This window comes from Balaenoptera musculus, chromosome 7 (genome assembly GCF_009873245.2).
Source record: "Balaenoptera musculus isolate JJ_BM4_2016_0621 chromosome 7, mBalMus1.pri.v3, whole genome shotgun sequence".
Lineage (NCBI taxonomy): Eukaryota > Metazoa > Chordata > Mammalia > Artiodactyla > Balaenopteridae > Balaenoptera > Balaenoptera musculus.
The window spans coordinates 94,555,811-94,577,722 of record NC_045791.1 but is presented as its reverse complement, the minus strand read 5'-3'; the positions used below and the strand labels follow the sequence as shown (position 1 = coordinate 94,577,722).

The following is a 21,912-nucleotide window of genomic DNA, read 5'->3' as shown; positions in this document are numbered from 1 at the left end:
GGTGTGAGTTCTGAGCGTTGGTCCAAGCGACCAGGGGGAGCTGCGCGAGTGGCCAGGGAAGGTATCTGTCTTGGGAGACTGTCTCCTTTGGGAAGTCGTGACCAGGGGTCCCCTCAGTGTCCTTCAGAGAGCCCGGAGGAACTGAGACTTGGGCGAGATCAGCCTGGGGATCTCAGACGATGGTGGAACAGCTCTAAGTATATTTTATTCCTTCTTTTTACCTCTTTCTTCCTCCCTCTACTCGGTGACCCGCCACTTTTTACACTGGTCATCTTAGGAATTTTTAGGTTGGAAATTAGGCAAATAAAGGAAGCTGATGATATATTTTTTAAGATCCTCAAGATTAGAAAAAGAGATTTGAAACAACACCTCCCTTGCCCAGTGTCCTCACAATGACTGCAGATGTGTGAATCTTTTGGAAGAGTAGCACGTGCTAGTGTGGAAGTTGTAATTGTTCATTATAGTAACAGGCTTGTCTAGGGCTTTTTCAAATCCCTATTTCTTTCAAGCTTCACATCAATTTTGTGAAATACGATAACCCTCATTTTACAGGTAAGGAGGCTGAGGCTTGAGGAGATGGAGAAACTTGCCCATCTTAAACGAATCTGAGCAGATGCTGGAACCCAGCTTTTCTTGCTCCAGGACCAGTGCTCAATTCTAAGCCCTAAGACCTGGTCTGGACCAGCTTTCTATCCCATTGTCTCTTATTTTTCCTACAAGTGTTGATTGGAAATTCTTTCAGAGCCTTGAGGCAGGGGCTGTCTGTAGAATCCCCTAAGGTAACAGGCATTAATGAGCCGGGAAAGTACTACAAAGCCATCCAATAGCAGAGAAGTAATGGGACCTTCCTCCCTATCTCCCCAGCTTGCATTTCTTTGATTCCATCTGAACATTCACTTCACAACTGAAGGTAGGAGCCTTGCCTGTCCTGTCCCATGCCTAGCACTGGTACATAGCAGGCACTCAGTAAATGCCTTGTGAATGAATGAATGCGTGAATGTAAGATAGTCCCCTCCAGAGGGTTTGGACATATTGCCAATTAGGAAAAAGTGCATCAACAGAATCTTTTGTTCTGAATGGGTGGTGGGGAGGGGTCGGGAGAGTGTCTGATGGAAACGTGGAACTTTCAAAAGGGCGACCACGAAATTGTTTACTAAAGCATAATATGTTGTAAAAGGGGGCTGAACCCCGGACTTGAAAAGAGAGAATTTTAGGCCAAATAAAAGACAATTCCATCTAATCATAAATTGTTGTAAGAATTAAAATACATGTGAAGGACTTACAACACTGCTTGGCACATGATAAGTTCTTAGTAAATGTTCCTAGAAGTTGTTATTATTTTTGAGATTGCTATTCAAAGAGGTGGGCTAGGATACTGAGTAGTCTTAAAAATGTATACATGTTCAGAAAAGGATTACATTGATGCTGTCCAATATAGTAACCATACCTGGGTGTATGTGCTGAAGGAAGCCTGCTAAAGGAAGGGGGATTTGAGAGAGAGCAAGAGCCAGTTTGGGACACTTCTGTGTCCCCTAGAGCAAGGCCAAGCACCCTTTTGAGCATTTGGTGAAAGCTGTGGACACTCTCCCTGGAAAAGAGCACATGCCCAAACCGATGACATTTTGCATATAATTTGTCTATAATGTTTGCATGTATTTGCATATAACTTCCAGCCGCAGTCTATCAGTGGATCCCTCTGTTTTAGAGGTTGATTCATTTATCTTTGGACTGAGTCATTATTTTAGTGAATGCTTCCTTTAAACCTGGACTACATGTTGTGTACTGGTAGAGGAAACCCAGAAGCCCAAGAATCCTCCAGTCTCATTTGCTTCTTCTTTGACTCTTATTCCTTTTCCCACAGGAGGCAAGCCACGTTCAGAGGAAACAAGTAGAGAGTAAAAGTCAAGTAAAGGTAATGCATATGCTTCAGTAACACTCACTGGGGGCTTGCTGAGAAATGTCAAGTGTGGCCATGGAGAGCAGGGCTGCCTGGGCCTCATTCCCAGTTCCCTTTTCCAAATGGCCTTTCCTGAATGGTGAGTCTCTAGGCTCCCAGGCAAAGCCCTGGATCTTGCATTCAGGCTTGTTCCTCACGTTGCTACTTCACACCTGTTGCCAGAGCTAGGAAGCAGACACTCCTCCGTGAAAATGATGGCCGTGGTGAGTCTTCTTCATTGACCTCTCTTTTTCATGCCCCTCCTGCCTCCCCTCTGGTCTCTTTCCAGCTCCCAGCTGGCAGGAACTCCTGTCTTAGCCAGAGAGCTTCCCTTGGACTTGTGTTCCAGGCACCGGATGCTCATCAGGGCAGCCCTAAGCCTCCTCCTGAGGACTAGGGACAGCGGGGACTACACCATGAACTCCGGATCATGCCTGAGTGCCAGCACAATGGCCTTTCCCACCATCACTGGCAGCAGTGTGGCCATGAGTGCCTACAGCAGCAGCAATGCTAGTGCCTGTGTGAGGATGCGTGCGGGGCGGGTGGAGTGGGTGGAGCAGGGCCAAGCAGGGTAGATGGGCAGCAGGGCAGCGGGGGTAGGAATCTGAGATGACCCCGCTCTCCTGTCTAAACTCCAGTACTAGACCCTACATACACTGAGCCCTATGCTAACTGGAATGGTAGCAGCTGTGAGCGTGATGGTGGAGGGGGGAGAAGGCTGGGGAGATGCGAGTTGGGGGCTGATAGAGTAGCCAGTAGTTCTCTCTTCCTTCAAAAAGCTCTTCTGGTCTTGACCCCTAGGGCTTTGTGTTTGTCCAGTGGATGGATGTTGTTTACTTCTCGCAGCTCTCAGGGGTCTCTCTCTGTGATAGCGCAGGACCAGGGTAGGGGGTGCTTGTCTAGGGATGTAACTATGGGGTCTGACTGCATTTGTGCAGCATGTGTCTGTGTCGTTTGTGAATTCTCGTGTCTCCTTAGATGTGATGGTGGTTGCATTTGCCTCTCTGTGGACCAGGGGTCATCTCACCCCTCCATCTGTGCCATTCTGGCCCAGTTTGCTCACATATTCACTCACTGCCCTTCCCCGCTCTGCTCTGAGCTGGCAGGAGATTGGAAGCTGGGAAGAAGGGAGAAGCCAGGCTATTTCTCTTCTTCCCTCTCTGCTTTTGACAGCGTCTCCATCAGCAGCTGCATCTCCCTGTGACTCCAGTCCCCACCAGACGGGCCTCTGGGCTCTGAGAACCCCACCACTTCCCCTAACCTATGTGTGGTGGCAGCTTCTTGATGTTGTTAACTTTGGGGTTACTTCACTATCCCCAAATGGGATATGGTTGTGCATTAAATTCCTTATTTTAAACACTCAGAGTGGCTTCTGTTTTCCTGGTTGGACCCTAACTGATGCACCAGTTGATATTTATAATAAATGATCCTTGCTCACCCAAGTCACCTTTCCTCCACGGGCAGATCATGCCATCCGACACTCTCTATAAATATTGAAACTGAGATATAGCTCCAAGAAAGAAGGGATTTGCCAGTCCTGTTCACTATTATAGTCCTGGCACCTAGTACAATGTCCAGTGCATCATAGGTAGTCAACAAATATCTGTCGAATAGATAAATATATCCTTATGTTATGTAATGACATAAAAACAATACTTGGTCAAAGATAAAGTTAAATGGCAGTGAATTTACGTTCAGAGCAATGACTGGTAGGAAGAGGCACCCGTTTCATCCTCCTGCCATCTTGCCACCCCAGGGATTTTTCCATCCCCCTCCCTCCTCAGATAGATAGGGGCTAGGGATTCACCCATGAAAGGATTTTCCGTTACAGACAAGAAGCGTTGGCATAGCAAACCTCTAGCATCATTAGGAGAAGTGCTTGGAGTGGTCTCGAAGTCAAGGCACGGGGTGCGGGTTGGTCACAGGCAAATTGGCTCTTTCTTCTGCTCTACCAGCTAGGTGAGGGATGGAAGAGGGAATGGTGGTGTATCCCTGTGCTCTGGAAAAGTGCCAGGGACAGACCGCTCCAACTAGGAGAGGCTTCTGTAGAGAAGGGGTAGGACGGCAGGAAGAGGAGGAGGAGGCAGCATCCGAACAGACCCGGATCTGAGGGCACACTGAGGAGCACAACAGGCGAGCTAAGGCCGCTGAGTGTGCCAGGTGGAATGGCCGATGCGGTGGCCAGGGAAGGCTTCAGGGGCAGGGTCTCTGGGAACCTAGTTGGAAAACCATTCCAGTGACCTCAGAAGAGGTAATATCTGACTCGCCTACCCGCCCCTCACCTTCTCTCTCCAGACCATCCCCCAGGGGTGAAGAGTGGTGTGATTCATTACTTTCTGGAGGTGGGGAGATCTTTGCCCATTCTCTGGGTCTTTGAATCCTATCCCACTTGCTTCTCCCCTTTCTCCCTGCCGACCACACAGCCTGCCAGTTCCATGGATACTCAGAAGTGCTTCCCAAAGAAGCAGGACAAAGTGAAGAAGAGGGTCATCTGGGGCATTGAGGTGGCTGAGGAGCTTCAGTGGAAAGGCTGGGAGTTGGGGAAGGAGATTACCAAGAACCTGGTTCTGAAAAATCTATCCTTGAAAATCCAGAAGATAAAGTACAGGTACGAGTATGAGGGATCAGAGACTAAGCCCCTGAGCCTTCAAGCCCCCAAAGCAGCCACTCTTAAAAAACACACTTTTAAAATGTCAAATGTCATATAAAACCAGAAGAGAATATAAAACATGTACAGCTTGAATAATTGTTGAGAGTACAATTTGAATAATCGTTGAATAATTGTGACCAGATTAAATAATGGAATAATAACTGTGTCTGAAGCTCACCTTCTCCCATTTTGTGTCCCCCCCATTGGAACACCTTCCCTACCCAATATAGCTGATTTACAATATTATATTAGTTTCAGATGTGTAGCATGGTGATTCAGTATTTTTATAGATTATACTCCATTAAAAGCTATTGTAAGATATATGGTTGCCAGGGGATAAGGGGGGAAGGGATAAATTGGGAGATTGGTATTGACATATACACAATACTATATATAAAATAGATACCTAAGCAGGACCTACTGTATAGCACAGGGAACTCTACTCAATACCCTGTAATGACCAAATGGGAAAAGAATCTAAAAAAAGAGTGGATATATGTATATGTATAACCTGTTCACTTTGCTGTAGAGCAGAAACTAACACAACATTGTAAGTCAGCTATACTTCAATAAAAAATTTAAAACAAAGTTATTACAAGATAATGGCTATAATTCCCTGTACTCTGCAATATATCTTTGTTGCTTATCTACCTTAAACTTAGTAGTTTGTTTTTCTTAATCCCATGCCCCTATCTTGCCCCTCCCCGCTTCCCTCTCTCCACTGGTAACCACTGGTTTGTTTTCTATATCTGTGAGTTTGTTTCTGTTTGCTATATACATTCATTTGTTTTATTTTTTAGATTGCACATATAAGTGATATCATACCGTATTTGTCTTTCTCTGTCTGACTTATTTCGCTAAGCATAATATTCTCTAGGTCCATCCATGTTGCTGCAAATGGCAGAATTTCATTCTTTTTTTCTGGCTGAGTAATATCCCATTGTGGTATATATTGATATATACTCATTTGTCTGCTGATGGATGCTTGGGTTGGCTATTGCTATGAACATTGGGATGCGTGTATCTTTTCCAATTAGTGTTTTTGTTTTTTTCTGGACATATATGCAGGAGTGGAATTGCTGAATCATATGGTGGTTTTTTAAAGTTTTTTGAGGAAACTCCACACTGTTTTCCATGACGACTGACCAATTTACATTCCCACCAACAGTGTACAAGTGTTCCCTTTTCTCCACATCCTCACCAACATTTGTTATTTGTAGACTTTCGATGATAGCCATTCTGACAGGTGTGAGGTGTTATCTCATTGTCGTTTTGATTTGCATTTCTCTAATAATTAGTGATGATGAGCATCTTTTCATGTGCCTGTTAGCTATCTGTATGTCTTCTTTGTAGATTGTCTTTTTTTCTTTTAATTTTTATTGGAGTATAGTTGATTTACAATGTTGTGTTAGTTTCTGCTGTACAGCAAAGTGAATCAGTTGTACATACACATATATCTGCTCTTTTTTAGATTCTTTTCCCATATAGGTCATTACAGAGAATTGAGTAGAGTTCCCTGTGTTATACAGTAGGTCCTGCTTAGGTAACTATTTTATATATAGTATTGTGTATATGTCAATCCCAATCTCCCAGTTTATCCCTACCCCTTCCCTCCATGTTTGTTTTTTGCACCTATGACTCTATTTCTATTTTGTAAGTAAGTTCATTTGTACCATATTTTTACATTCCACATACAAGCGATATCATATGATATTTGTCTTTTTCTGTCTGACTTACTTCACTCATATGACAATCTCTAGGTCCATTCATGTTGCTGCAAATGGTGTTATTTCGTTCTTTTTTATGGCTGAGTAATATTCCATTGTATATATGTGTACCACATCTTCTTTATCCATTTCTCTGTCAATGGACATTTAGGTTGCTTCCATGTACTGGCTATTGTAAATAGTGCTGCAATGAACATTGGGGTGCATGTGTCTTTTTGAATTATGGTTTTCTCTGGGTATATGCGCAGTAGTGGGATTGCTGGATCATATGGTAATTCTATTTTTAGTTTTTTAAGGAACCTCCATACTGTTCTCCATAGTGGCTGTATCAATTTACATTCCCACCAACAGTGCAAGAAGGTTCCCTTTTCTCCACACCCTCTCCAGCATTTGTTTTTGTTTTGTTTTTAAAAAAAATTTTTTTTAATAAATTTATTTATTATTTTATTTATTTATTTTTGGCTGTGTTGTGTCTTCGTTTCTGTGTGAGGGCTTTCTCTAGTTGCGGCGAGTGGGGGCCACTCTTCATCGCGGTGCACGGGCCTCTCACTATCGCGGCCTCTCTTGTTGCGGAGCACAGGCTCCAGACGCGCAGGCTCAGTAGTTGTGGCTCACGGGCCTAGTTGCTCCGCAGCATGTGGGATCCTCCCAGACCAGGACTCGAACCCATGTCCCCTGCCTTGGCAGGCAGATTCTCAACCACTGCGCCACCAGGGAAGCCCCAAGCATTTGCTGTTTCTAGACTTTCTGATGATGCCCATTCTAACTGGTGTGAGGTGATACCTCATTGTAGTTTTGCTTTGCATTTCTCTAATAATTAGTGATGTTGAGCAGCTTTTCATGTGCTTCTTGGCCATCTGTATGTCTTCTTTGGAGAAATGTCTATTTAGGTCTTCTGCCCATTTTTGGATTGGGTTGTTTGTTTTTTTAATATTGAGCTGCATGAGCTGTTTATATATTTTGAAGATTAATCCTTTGTCTGTTGATTCGTTTGCAAATATTTTCTCCCATTCTGAGGGTTGTCTTTTCGTCTTGTTCATGGTTTCCTTTGCTGTGCAAAATCTTTTAAGTTTCATTAGGTCCCATTTGTTTACTTTTGTTTTTATTTCCATTACTCTAGGAGGTGGATCAAAAAAGATGTTGCTGTGATTTATGTCAAAGAGTGTTCTTCCTGTGTTTTCCTCTAAGAGTTTTATAGTGTCCAGTCTTACATTTAGGTCTCTAATCCATTTTGAGCTTATTTTTGTGTATGGTGTTAGGGAGTGTTCTAATTTCATTCTTTTACATGTAGCTCTCCAGTTTTCCCAGCACCACTTATTGAAGAGACTGTCTTTTCTCCATTGTATATCCTTACCTCCTTTGTCATAGATTAGTTGACCATAGGTGCATAGGTTTATCTCTGGGCTTTCTATCTTGTTCCATTGATCTATGTTTCTGTTTTTGTGCCAGTACCATATTGTCGTGATTACTGTAGCTTTGTAATATAGTCTGAAGTCAGGGAGCCTGATTCATCCAGCTCCATTTTTCTTTCTCAAGATTGCTTTGGCTATTCGGGGCCTTTTGTGTTTCCATACAAATTGTGAAATTTTTTGTTCTAGTTCTGTGAAAAATGCCATTGGTAGTTTGATAGGGATTGCATTGACTCTGTAGATTGCTTTGGGTAGTATAGTCATTTTCACAATGTTGATTCTTCCAATCCAAGAATATGGTATATCTCTCCATCTGTTGGTATCATCTTTAATTTCTTTCGTCAGTGTCTTATAGTTTTCTGCATACAGGTCTTTTGTCTTCTTAGGTAGGTTTATTCCTAGGTATTTTATTGTTTTTGTTGCAGTGGTAAATGGGAGTGTTTCCTTAATTTCTCTTTCAGATTTTTCATCATTAGTGTATAGGAATGCCAGAGATTTCTGTGCATTAATTTTGTATCCTGCAACTTTACCAAATTCATTGATTAGCTCTAGTAGTTTTCTGGTGGCATCTTTAGGATTCTCTATGTATAGTATCATGTCATCTGCAAACAGTGACAGTTTTACTTCTTCTTTTCCAATTTGTATTCCTTTTATTTCTTTTTCTTCTCTGATTGCCGTGGCTAGGACTTCCAAAACTATGTTGAGTAATAGTGGTGAGAGTGGACATCCTTGTCGTGTTCCTGATCTTAGAGGAAATGCTTTCAGTTTTTCACCATTGAGAATGATGTTTGCTGTGGGTTTGTCGTATATGGCCTTTATTATGTTGAGGTAGGTTCCCTCTATGCCCACTTTCTGGAGAGTTTTTATCATAAATGGGTGTTGAATTTTGTCAAAAGCTTTTTTCTGCATCTATTGAGATGATCATATGGTTTTTCTTCTTCAATTTGTTGATATGGTGTATCACATTGATTGATTTGCATATATTGAGGAATCCTTGCATCCCTGGGATAAATCCCACTTGATTATGGTGTATGATCCTTTTAAAGTGTTGTTGGATTCTGTTTGCTAGTATTTTGTTGAGGATTTTTGCATCTATATTCATCAGTGATATTGGTCTGTAATTTTCTTTTTTGGTAGTATCTTTGTCTGGTTTTGGTATCAGAGTGATGGTGGCCTCATAGAATGTGTTTGGGAGTGTTCCTTCCTCTGCAATTTTTTGGAAGAGTTTGAGAAGGATTGGTGTTAGCTCTTCTCTAAACGTTTGATACAATTCACCTGTGAAGCCATCCGGTCCTGGACTTTTGTTTGTTGGAAGATTTTTAATCACAGTCTCAATTTCAGTGCTTGTGATTGGTCTGTTTATATTTTCTATTTCTTCCTGGTTCAGTCTTGGAAGGTTGTGCTTTTCTAAGAATTTGTCCATTTCTTCCAGGTTGTCCATTTTATTGGCATAGAGTTGCTTGTTGTGGTCTCTTAGGATGCTTTGTATTTCTGCAGTGTCTGTTGTAATTTCTCCTTTTTCATTTCTAATTTTATTGATTTGAGTCCTCTCCCTCTTTTTCTTGATGAGTCTGGCTAATGGTTTATCAACTTTGTTTATCTTCTCAAAGAACCAGCTTTTAGTTTTATTGATCTTGGCTATTGTTTTCTTTGTTTCTATTTCATTTATTTCTGCTCTCATCTTTATGATTTCTTTCCTTCTGCTAACTTTTGGTTTTGTTTGTTCTTCTTTCTCTAGTTCCTTTAGGTGTAAGGTTAGATTGTTTATTTGAGATTTTTCTTGTTTCTTTAGGTAGGCTTGTATAGCTATAAACTTCCCTCTTAGAACTGCTTTTGCTGCATCCCATAGGTTTTGGATTGTCGTGTTTTCATTGTCATTTGTCTCTAGGTATTTTTTGATTTCCTCTTTGATTTCTTCAGTGATCTCTTGGTTATTTAGTAACGCATTGTTTAGCCTTCATGTGTTTGTGTTTATGTTTTTTTCCCTGTAATTGATTTCTAATCTCATAGCGTTGTGGTCAGAAAAGATGCTTGATGTGATTTCAATTTTCTTAAATTTACTGAGGCTTGATGTGTGACCCAAGATGTGATCTATCCTGGAGAATGTTCCATGCGTACTTGAGAAGAAAGTGTAATCTGCTGTTTTCGGTTGGAATGTCCTATAAATATCAATTAAATCTATCTGGTCTATTGTGTCATTTAAAGCTTCTGTTTCCTTATTTATTTTCATTTTGGCTGATCTGTCCATTGGTGTAAGTGAGGTGTTAAAGTCCCCCACTATTATTGTGTTACTGTCAATTTCCTCTTTTATAGCTGTTAGCAGTTGCCTTATGTATTGAGGTACTCCTATGTTGGGTGCATATATATTTATAATTGTTATATCTTCTTCTTGGATTGATCCCTTGATCATTATGTAGTGTCCTTCTTTGTCTCTTGTACTATTCTTTATTTTAAAGTCTATTTTATCTGATATGAGTATAGCTACTCCAGCTTTCTTTTGATTTCCATTTGCATGGAATATCTTTTTCCATCCCCTCACTTTCAGTCTGTATGTGTCCCTAGGTCTAAAGTGGGTCTCTTGTAGACAGCATATATATGGCTCTTGTTTTCGTATCCATTCAGCAAGCCTGTGTCTTTTGGTTGGAGCATTTAATCCATTCACCTTTAAGGTAATTATTGATATGTATGTTCCTATGACCATTTTCTTAATTGTTTTGGGTTTGTTTTTGTAGGTTCTTTTCTTCTCTTGTGTTTCCCACTTACAGAAGTTCCTTTAGCATTTGTTGTAGAGCTGGTTTGGTGGTGCTGAATTCTCTTAGCTCTTGCTTGTCTGTAAAACTTTTGATTTCTCCATCGAATCTGAATGAGATCCTTGCCGGGTAGAGTAATCTTGATTGTAGGTTCTTGCCTTTCATCACTTTAAGTATATCGTGCCACTCCCTTCTGGCTTGCAGAGTTTCTGCTGAGAAATCAGCTGTTAACCTTATGGGAGTTCCCTTGTATGTTATTTGTAGTTTTTCCCTCGCTGCTTTCAATACTTTTTCTTTGTCTTTAATTTTTGCCAGTTTGATTACTATGTGTCTCGGAGTGTTTCTCCTTGGGTTTATCCCATATGGGACTCGCTGTGCTTCCTGGACTTGGGTGGCTATTTCCTTTCCCATGTTAGGGAAGTTTTCGACTATAATCTCTTCAAATATTTTCTCAGGTCCTTTCTCTCTCTCTTCTCCTTCTGGGACCCCTATAATGAGAATGTTGTTGCATTTAATGTTGTCCCAGAGGTCTCTTAGGCTGTCTTCATTTCTTTTCATTCTTTTTTCTTTAGTCTGTTCCGCAGCAGTGAATTCCACCATTCTGTCTGTCAAGTCACTTATCCGTTCTTCTGCCTCCGTTATTCTGCTATTGATTCCTTCTAGTGTAGTTTTCATTTCTGTTATTGTATTGTTCATCTCTGTTTGTTTGTTCTTTAATTCTTCTAGGTCTATGTTAAACATTTCTTGCATCTTCTCGATCTTTGCCTCCATTCTTTTTCCGAGGTCCTGGATCATCTTCACTATCATTATTCTGAATTCTTTTTCTGGAAGGTTGCCTATCTCCACTTCATTTAGTTGTTTTTCTGGGGTTTTATTCCTTCATCTGGTACATAGCCCTCTGCCTTTTCATCTTGTCTATCTTTCTGTGAATATGTTTTTTGTTCCACAGGCTGCAGGATTGTAGTTCTTCTTGCTTCTGCTGTCTGCCCTTAGAATGTCTTTTTTTAATAGAAATTCTTATTAAGGATACTAATCCTTTGTCAGTTATGTGTTGTGAATATCTTCTCCCACTTTGTGACTTGTCTTTTACTCTATCATGTCTTTTGAAGAAAAGAAGTTCTTAATTTCAAAGGAATCAAATGTACCAATATTTTCCTTTTATGGTTGATGCTTTTTTGTATCTTGTTTAAGAAGTTCTTCTCCACCCTTACCTAGGTCATGAAGATATTCTCCTATAGTATCTTCTAAAGACTTTATAATTTTGCCTTTAATATTTGTCTTTTTTTTTTTTTAAGTATGTACTATATTTTTATTTTTATTTTTATTTTATTTATTTATTTATTTATTTTTGGCTGTGCTGGGTCTTCGGTTCGTGCGAGGGCTTTCTCTAGTTGCGGCAAGTGGGGGCCACTCTTCATCGCGGTGCGGGGACCACTCTTCATCGCGGTGCGTGGGCCTTTCACTATCGCGGCCCCTCCCGTTGCGGGGCACAGGCTCCAGACGCGCAGGCTCAGTAGTTGTGGCTCACGGGCCCAGCTGCTCCGCGGCACGTGGGATCCTCCCAGACCAGGGCTCGAACCCGTGTCCCCTGCATTGGCAGGCAGATTCTCAACCACTGCGCCACCAGGGAAGCCCAATATTTGTCTTTTATCTATATGGAATTGATTTTTGTGAATGGTTTGAAGTAGGGATCCAATGACATTTCTTTCCCTCAACCAAATGTCCAATTGTCCCAACACCATTTTTGAAAAGTTCATACCTTCCCTGATGATCTCCCCCACCACTGATGTATATCAAGTGTCCATATATGTATGGATCCATTTCTGAACTCTGTTTTGTTCCCTTGCTCTATTTGTCTCTCCCTGGGCCAATAAATATCATCCTGAATTAATTATTAGAGCTTATAATAAATCTTGATTATCTTGTAGTGTAAGTCTTCCAACTTCATTCTTATTCAGGATTGTCTTGGCTATCCTTGGGCCATTGAACTTTCATATATATCTTCAAATCAGCTTATCACACATACACGTAAACTACTTTTTGAGATTTTGATTGGGATTTAGTTGAAACTATAGATTAATTTGTGGAGACTTGATGTCATTACAAACTGAGTCTTTCATGACAATTTTTATCTTTCATGACTCATGGTTTATCTTTATATTTCTTTAGGTCTTCTTTCATGTCTCTCAATAAAATGTAAATTTTTCTCTGTAGATGTCTTACACATCTTTAGTTAGATTTATCCCTAAGTGTTTTATATTTTTGATGATGCTGAGTATGATATCTTTTGAAGTTGTTTCATTTTCTGCTTGTTGCTGGCTTTATAGAAAGTTTTTTTTTTTTTTTAAATATGGATGTTTTGTCCATAATCTTGTGCCCAGAAACCTTGGTAAGTTCTCTCATTAATTCTGATAATGTATTTGTTAATTCTTTTTTCCACGTACACATTCATATCTTATATGAAAATGGCATTTTTCCTTCGTTTCCAACCCTATCTCCTTTCTTTCTTTGTGTTTCCTTACTGCACTGTTGAAAAGGAAAGTGCTGAACAGAAGCTGTTATAGAAGGCATCATTGTTTTGTTCATGATCTCAGCATGAAAGATTCCAGTGTTTCACCATTAATTTGGATGGTTCCTGTAGTTTTTCTTTTTTTTTTTTTTTCAGACTTTACCAGGTTAAGGAAGTTCCCTTCTATTTCTAGGTTGCTGAGAGTTTTTGTCATAAACGTATGTTGAAATTTAATATTTTTCTTTATTGAGATGATCATTTGATTTTTTTCTCTCTTAATTTGTTAATACGGTGAATTACATTAACTGATTTTTTTAAATGTTACACCAACTGTGTATTCCTAGAATAAGCCCAACTTGGTCATGATTGAGTATTCTTTTTATACAGATTGCTAAATTCTTTTTGCCAATATTTTGTTTATGGGTGGTATTGGCCTGTAATTTTCCTTTCTTCTCATAACTGTCAGGTTTTGATAACAATGTTATGATGGATTCATAGAATATGGTGGGGAGGGTTTCCTTGTTTTCTGCTGTTGGGAAGACAAGACAAGGATTATCAGATGCTTGGTACTACTTGCTGGGAAGCCATCTGGCCTGGTGTTTTCTTTGTGGGAAGATTTTTGACTATTCAATTTTTTGGATACTTTTTAAAGGGTGGCCATAAAATGTATAATTCTTGAGTCAGTTTTGGTCAATTATACACTCCTAGGAATATGTTTATTTTATCTGAACTTATTGCTATAGATTTTTTGATAATATTGGCCTCATTAATATATTTTTTAAAATAAATTTATTTATTTATTTATTTATTTTTGGCTGCATTGGGTCTTCGTTGCTGCACGTGGGCTTTCTCTAGTTGGGGCGAGCAGGGGCTACTCTTGGTTGTGGTGCACGTGTTTCTCATGACTTCTCTTGTTGCAGAGCACAGGCTGTAGGCGCGTGGGCTTCAGTAGTTGTGGCATACGCGCTCAGTAGTTGTGACTCACGGGCTCTAGAGCACAGGCGCGTAGTTGTGGCACACGGGCTTAGTTGCTCCACGGCATGTGGGATCTTCCCGGACCAGCCTCGAACCCGTGTCCCCTGCATTGGCAGGCAGATTCTTAACCACTGCGCCACCAGGGAAGTCCCCTATTAGTATTTTTGAAGTCTTCAGAATCTTTAGTTTTGACCCACTCTGGAACTCTACAGCTGTGCCGAGGTTTCTGCTTGGAAATGCATCCCTGGTGCCTCTGTTCTCAGCTTTGGTTTCCCCCAGCTAAGTGCTCAGGGATTTGGTTAAATCAGGGCAGCCTTCCCCATCCCAGGCCCACTGACCACCATGTGCATCTGAGGTACAAGTGCTGCTCCCTTGGCCCTGTATCTTTTCATTCAGTGCTCTGACATCCTAGAGTGAAGGTCTGCAAGAGAAGTGGTAGAATGAGGGAGACAGTTCCTCCTATGACAGAACACCTGTGTTTCTCATTCCTCGGTCCCACAGACTCAAGTGTGCTTGGCTTTCTAGAATCCTCCCTAATCTTTTTGCCTCTCCTAGTTTTCTGATCCTGAAGTGCTTATCCCCTGGCTCCTTCCCACAGGCCCCCCAAGACCAAATTCTTCTTCACAGTCATCCCCCAGCCCATCTTCCTGAGCCCAGGCATAACCTTCTCACTCCCAATCATCTTCCGGCCCCTGGAGGAGGTAAGGTCTGCCATGGTGAGTGGAGGGCAGGGAGGGACACAGGCACAGTGACCTCAGAGCAGGATGCAGGGCAGAGCAGCAAGGAGCTCTCCCACCACACCCACATCCCACCAGCTGGAGCCAAAACTCATTAGATAGAGGGGGCTTCCCAGTTGGATGTTGTTGGGGGGAAATGTTGTGCTACTGTGTTGGCCATCAGAAAGCCCTATATTCCTTGGGCTCTTCCTGCTCTCAAAATGTTCCCCCAAATACTTTGTTCCTCACAAAAGAAACCCTACGTCTCTGAGACCAAGATGGTGCTGGAACACAAGTAACTGACCCTTTCTTCAGAGACTGAGATGGAGGGCCATGGCGCAGCCCAGCCCTCAGCAGTTGTGTTGAGGGGATAGCCAAGGGCTGGGGGCGGGTGAGTGGTCCTTGAGTACCCCCCGGGTACCACTGATCAGCCAGGGTGTCTGCCTCCCTGCCCCCACACCGCAGAAGGAGTGCGTGGACCAGCTGTGGTTTGAGAAAGCAGAGGGGATGTTCTGTGTGGACCTGAGAGCCGCCCTGCCCTGCCACAATCTGATCTGCCCACCATCCCTGCAGTTGCCCATGTGCGCCATGGGGGACATGGCCGAGGCCTGGTTCTGCCTGGACAATTCGGGGTGAGGGCCGTGGCTGAGGCTCAGAGGTGGGAAGAGTGAGAACTGTGAGGAGGGTTCCTGGGAGCAGGAGAGACTGGCCTGTGTGATGGTGGAAGGGGATAGGGGGAGTAAAGGGGGCATCTCCGCCTTTCTAAAGCAGGGGCAGTGGTCAGTGAGCCCAGTGGCTCTAACCTGCCCACCCCCTCCAGGGACCTGCCCACCTTCTTCACCTGGGAGTCCCCCAGCCCGTTCCAGATGTTGCCGACCACGGGGCTGCTGGAGCCAGGCCAGGCCTGCCGGATCAAGGTGACCTTTCAGCCCCTTATGGCTATCATCTATAATGTTCAGGCCACGTGCTGGTACGGGGAGGGAAGCAAGCAGAAGAGCAGCATCCAGCTGCAGGCTGTGGGTGAGGCCCGACCTCTCACCTGTCCCCAGAGCCCCCTGCTGCACCTCTCTGGGGATTGAAGCCTCAGTGTGCCCCCTCCCACCCCCCTCCCACCCCCGCCCTGGCCTGCCCTCCACGGGACCTCCTCCAGCCTCCTGCCCTCCCCTGAGCCCTGCAGGCTTTGCCTTTTCTTTGTCTTCCTTGGTGTCGCAGACCAGTGTTTCCCTGGGGACCCCCGTCTTCTTTGAAGGGCTGTTCAGCTGGGGCCACAGAGGCCCTGGTGGGTTTCTCCCCAAGACTTCCCCCTCTCTGCCCAGCCAAATGCGCCCAGCTGCTGGTGAGCATAAAGCAGAAGCGCCCGGAGGACCAGGATGCTGAGGGCGTCCAGAAAGTGTTGCACTTTGGTTCTGTTGCCGTGGGCTGCACCGCTGAGAGGCAGATCAAGCTGTATAACCCATCGGTGGTATGCGTCCTGTGCACATAGGGGGAGTGGGGGCAGGACTCAGGGACCACAGGGCCAGGTGCTCCTAATACTCAACCCCTGTACAGAATGTTGCAACCTCACGTACCCATGTCTGTTGATACACTCATGTCAAAAGGGGTCCCACTCTCCTCTCAGCTGGGGGCTGGGCTGGGGTATCCCTTGACCCCCCCCCAGAGCAACCCCAAGATCAGCCCTAAGGTGTCCTGATGCCAGGACCACAGCTAGCCTTTGTGGTACCTTTGGGAAAAGGAAAAGGTGCCCCCTCTGGGTGGTCCCAGTGCAGGGCACACGGCTCGGCCCCGTCCTTCCTCCCGGCAGAGGCAGCCTTGTTCCACGATCAAAGCTGATGATTGAGGCACAGGTGGGGCTTCAGCTGCCCTCACCCCCTCAGCTGGGCACCTTGGTAATAACAGACAAGCCACCCTGTGACCTGACCACCTCCTGTCCCCACCTGGCCCCGTAGGTGAGCGCCCCCTTCAGGATCGAAGTGGCCCCAGACATGCTGGCCAAAGACGAGGCCTTCTCATGCCCCACGGCCCATGGCATCGTGCCCCCAGGAGAGAAGAAATGCGTGTCAGTGTTCTTCCACCCCGAGACCTTGGACGTCAGGACTATGGACTACTTGTCCATCATGCCCTCTGGCTGTGCCTCCCAAACCCTGCTCAAAGTCGTTGGTTTCTGTAGAGGTACTGGCAATCCCAGGTTACTGCACTCCCTCTGGAGACAGGAGCAGCCCATGCTTATGATTGGCAAGTGCCTGCTCCTAGTCACCCAGGGCCTCCTTGCCCTCAGCCTGGGTGTCTGCTGCCCCCTGGTGGACTCAGTGAGGAACCAGTGGAAGACACCTGGAGATATTGTTCCCACGCTCACCCCTGGTGACCTGGTGGTCCGCTCAGGCCTTTCCAACCCAATCTTCTGTCTCCAGGCAGCACCATCTCCCATCAGTGGTACCCTTTGACATATCCTCGGGGAGGCTGATACCCCAGCCCCACTCAGGTGGCAGGGCCCACTCACAGAGCCCCCATCTCTTCCGCCCAGGTCCTGACGTGTCCCTGCAGTACTACTGTGTCGACTTCAACTGGGTCAACCTTGGGAAGCGCTCGGAGCAGTCCCTGTGGATTGAGAACAAGTCGGACTGCACGGCCCACTTCCAGTTTGACATCGACTGTCAGGAGAGCGTCTTCAGCATCAGACCTGCCTTTGGGACCCTGGTGGGCAAGGCCCGCATGACCCTGCACTGTGCCTTCCAGCCCACTCACCCCATCATCTACTTTCGGAGGGTGGCCTGTTTCATCCACCACCAGGTGAGCTATGGGGGAGGGGGTGAGGAGGGTCTCCCTGGGGAGCTGGAGGGGCCAATCCAAGGCCCAGTAATGAAGACAGTGCTTGGTGCTCAGTCCCCTGTATTCTGGAACTTCCAGGGCTGTCTGCCTGGATCATCACCTCCAGGGCCCCAGCCTGGCTTTTGGAGCCAGAATTTGGCCAGGGACATGTGAATGCTCGCTCCGAGCCGGGTGGGTAGGCCAGTCTTACTGTGACTGCTGCCAGGCCGAGGACTTTGCTGCTGATGCTGCTAATGGGCTGGTGTAGGGGGGACTGGACCTCGCCCCATGCAGCATGTGCAGAGCAGAGGGCCTTGAAGTGACGACCCCAACACAGGCCCCTGGACAAGTTGGTACAAATTGTGCCCTGACCAGCTGGTCTCTGGCCAAGGTGGCGAGTGGAGGCTCAAATCTAGCCTCACACAGAAAAATGTCGCAGGACCCACTGTTCCTCGACCTGATTGGGACGTGCCACTCAGACAGCACCAAGCCGGCCATCCTCAGGCCTCAGCACCTCGCTTGGTACCGCACACACCTGGTGCGGGGCCTGACTCTCTACCCGCCTGACATCCTGGGCATCATGCTGAGGGAGAAGAAGCTGGAGCAGGATAAGAACGGTGCCCTGATGATTCCCACTGAGGTTTGATGGACCCCTCTGGGGCCCCGGGGGCCATCTACCCTTCCCAGGTTCATGCCCCCTTCTCAATTCTTGGGCAGTCCTGTGCTCCATAGCCCTGTGGGTACCCTTAGTAGTCGGGGGTGACGTGTGTGGAGCTCTTGTAGCCTTTTCCAGAAAGGAGCATGCGGATGAGGGGCAGCGGCAGGAGGAATGGCAGCTGGGCCCCCGCCAACCGGCTCTCCCCACACAGGACCTGGAGGACAAACCAGCCCCGCAGTATCCCCTCATCCCCCCCATGACCGAGTACTTCTTCGACGGCACCAACGACATGGCCATCTTTCCCCCGCCCGTCAGCATTGAGCCTGTCGAGGTGGATTTTGGTGCCTGCCCCAGGCCCAAGGACCCCAACCCTGTCCCCCTGTGCCTGATGAACTACACCAAAGGCAAGATCACTGTGGCCTGGACACGCAGGGCTGATTGCCCCTTCTGGGTGACTCCAAACCCCTGTGATGTGCCCCCTCTCAAGTCCACGGCCATGCGCTTGCACTTCCAGCCGCCTCACCCCAACTGCCTTTATGCCGTGGAGCTTGAAGCCTTTGCTGTCTATAAGGTGTGTGGGCAGATGAGAGGGTGGGTTCTCTGCCCTGGAGCCTGAACAGCAGGGTGTGGGGTCGGAGGGGGTGATGGGGTGAAGTAGGATCCATCCTCTCCGTGCCAGGATCTGCTCCCTCTTCTTGTCTCCTTGGCTGGACTGCAGCCTTAGTGGTCTGTCTTTTCCCAGGCTCATGGCCTGCCTTGGCCGAGGGGCTTCTTGGCCCAACTGATTATGTCTCACTCACATGTGCCTCCCACCCCCTCCAGAGGGAGAACTCAGTGGGGCTCAAGCCCTTTGGAAAATTTTGGTGCGCATAGTTTCCTGGGGCTCCTGGTTGGTGTGGCGGGGTGGCTCCTGGCCTCTCTCTAGTCCTTGAAGTAGGAAGTGGTCCCGCTAAAAGAGCTGTGGGCAGGAACTAGGGCCTGGGGGGCAGAGTCAGGGGCACCCGGTGATTAGGTGCGTGTAGGGAGGGGCTTCTATTCCAACTTCCCTTGAGCAGGCTGTCCCAGCCCAGCCTCTTAGCCCCAGACGTGTCACTCCCTCCTCATTTCCAGTCTATCCTGCCCTTTCCCTCCTTTCTCTGCTCTACCCACCCTGCTGTTCTCTCCCAGTGGCTCGGTGCTGAGGCCCAGGGAAGAGGAGAGCTGTGCAGTCAAGGTCAGAGTCCCTTACCAGCTCTGTGACCTTGGGCACGTCCCTTAATGTCTCTGAGCCCTGGTCTTTTCATCTATAAACTTGGGAGCATACCCAAACTTTTGAGAAGTTTTCCCAAAGCTGAGTCTTTAGTTGCCTCTGTTCTAATATCTTGGCAGTGGGGGAACTCGGAAGTTTGTAGGAATAAGGCTGTGGACACCTGGCTTTGCTGAGCCTGTCAGACTTTTAGGCTACAGGCTATAACCCTGTGCTGTCCGATATGCCAATCACCAGCCACATGTGGCTGCTGAGCACTTGTACTGTGTCTAGTCCAAACAGATATGCTGTAAGGGGAGGAGACACACTGATTTCTAAGACTTAGCACAAAAGAATGCAAAATGCCTCCTGCATCACTTATATATCGATTATATGTTGAAATGAAAAGATTTTGGATCAACTGGGTTAAATAAAATGTATTGTTGAAATAAATTTTATGCGTTTCACCTTGTTGATGTGGCTACTAGAACATTTATTTTTTATTTATTTATTTTTTAACATCTTTATTGGAGTATAATTGCTTTACAATGGTGTGTTAGTTTCTCCTGTATAACAAAGTGAGTCAGCTATACGTATACATATATCCCCATATCTCCTCCCTCTTGCGTCGCCCTCCCATCCTCCCTATCCCACCCCTCTAGGTGGTCACAAAGCACCGAGCTGATCTCCCTGTGCTATGCGGCTGCTTCCCACTAGCTATCTATTTTACATTTGGTAGTGTATATATGTCCATGCCACTCTCTCACTTCGTCCCAGCTTACCCTTCCCCCTCCCCGTGTCCTCAAGTCCATTCTCTACATCTGCGTCTTTATTCCTGTCCTGTCCCTAGGTTCTTTTTTTTTTTTGGATTCCATATATATGTGTTAGCATATGGTATTTGTTTTTCTCTTTCTGACTTACTTCACTCTGTATGACAGACTCTAGGTCCATCCACCTCACTACAGATAACTCAATTTCGTTTCTTTTTATGGCTGAGTAATATTCCATTGTATATATGTGCCACATCTTCTTTATCCATTCATCTGTCAATGGACACTTAGGTTGCTTCCATGCCCTGGCTATTGTAAATAGAACCACAATGAACATTGTGGTACATGAGTCTTTTTGAATTATGGTTTTCTCAGGGTATATGCCCAGTAGTGGGATTGCTGGGACTAGAACATTTAAAATGACGTTTGCGGCTCACACTTGTGGCTTGCATTATATTTCTATTGGCCAGTGCTCTCTGAGCACATTCCTGAAGGATGAGTGCTGCTTTCACATCCCAGCCCCACCCTCCTCTGGCTGGGAGGGTCAGAGAGCACGTTTGCTGAGTGCTCAGTGCTGAGTGCTCAGGGCAGGGCCTGGCGCACAGCGGGAGGGGCTGCTATGACTGCTGTTCTCCGCGCTGTCTTTCCATAGGGCCCCTCCCTCTGGGCCCCATGTAGGGCTCCTGCAGTACAGGGCAGGCAAGCTGGGGTGCCCCACAGGGTCAGACACAGGACTCAGCCTATCCATGGGTCCGGCCCTCCTGCAGGTCCTGCGGAGCTACAACAATATCGAAGAAGACTGCACTGTGTGCCCGTCCTGGTGCCTGAGGCTCCGGGCACGAGGCCACAGCTATTGTGCTGGCTTGGAGCACCACATCCCTCAGTATACCCTGGATGCGCCCAAGGTGAGCGTGGCCCCAGCAGCGGCGGGAGGTGGAACAGGGGAGCCTGGCTTCTGCCGTGGCCTGCAGATCCCTCTCCTGTCTCTGATGGCCTCAGAAACATGTCGAGCACCCTCCCTGGCTGTCCCAACCTCCCCACTGCCAGCCCCTAGGGCTCTGCGCCCATCAAGGACTCTCTCCTGGACCGCAGCACTGGGACTGGGAAGGGGCTGGGGCTTAGACCTATGGTTCCGGCCTGCCCCACCTGAAATACTCCCCGGTCCTCTCACTCAGATTTAAAAGTCTCCAGCTCCTCCGTTCGCTATGTTTACTGAGTGCCTGCTAGGGATATGACCACCCACGTCATGAGCCCCTGCCCGTGGGGATCATCCAGCCCTGGAGGGGTCGCAGAACCCGCCCCTTGGTTGGACCCCATCCTCAGGGAGTCATGATTCCCAGGTCTCTCAGAAGGGCCCTTGGAGGCCCCGTTTGACCTGAGCCTCAGGATGACGCAAGCCTGAGAAACATAGATTCTAGAGCCAGGTGGCCAAGTTCTAATCCTGGTTTCTCCTGCGCTGCCTCTTCCTAGTTCCGTTGCCATCGTCAGTCTTTTCATCCGTCTGCACTTTCCCCACGCCTCATGTTGCTAGAAAGGTGCCACTTTTGGACAATGTGCTTGGGGTGATCTTGCCCCCCCCACTAGTTATACTTCTGCTCAAGGGCACCCCTTCCCAAAGCCCTCCTGACTGCACAGGGGCCCCCTCGCTGACCCTGACCCCCACCACTTTCCCTTGGCCAGTTCCTCGCAGCAGTTTGTAGCCTTTACTAAAATCCAGCAGATTCTGGGCCCATGTTGCCCCCTACCCCCACCCCGCCCCCGCCTCATACACGGTGCTCATCG

At 46.3% G+C, this 21,912-nt stretch overlaps 1 protein-coding gene across 1 annotated transcript in view; it reads left to right on the top strand.

Annotated features, from left to right (window-relative positions):
* Positions 1-2,258: 2,258 nt before the first annotated feature.
* Positions 2,259-21,912, top strand: part of CFAP65 (cilia and flagella associated protein 65) — a 39,391-nt gene continuing 19,737 nt past the window's right edge. The window contains exons 1-11 of the mRNA XM_036857670.1: positions 2,259-2,451; positions 4,360-4,544; positions 14,555-14,657; positions 15,138-15,304; positions 15,493-15,692; positions 15,989-16,134; positions 16,619-16,841; positions 17,194-17,459; positions 17,917-18,117; positions 18,347-18,706; positions 20,898-21,035. Coding sequence (XP_036713565.1) covers positions 2,293-2,451; positions 4,360-4,544; positions 14,555-14,657; positions 15,138-15,304; positions 15,493-15,692; positions 15,989-16,134; positions 16,619-16,841; positions 17,194-17,459; positions 17,917-18,117; positions 18,347-18,706; positions 20,898-21,035 — 2,148 coding nt within the window. The 5' untranslated portion in view covers positions 2,259-2,292. The remainder of the gene's footprint in view (positions 2,452-4,359; positions 4,545-14,554; positions 14,658-15,137; positions 15,305-15,492; positions 15,693-15,988; positions 16,135-16,618; positions 16,842-17,193; positions 17,460-17,916; positions 18,118-18,346; positions 18,707-20,897; positions 21,036-21,912) is intronic.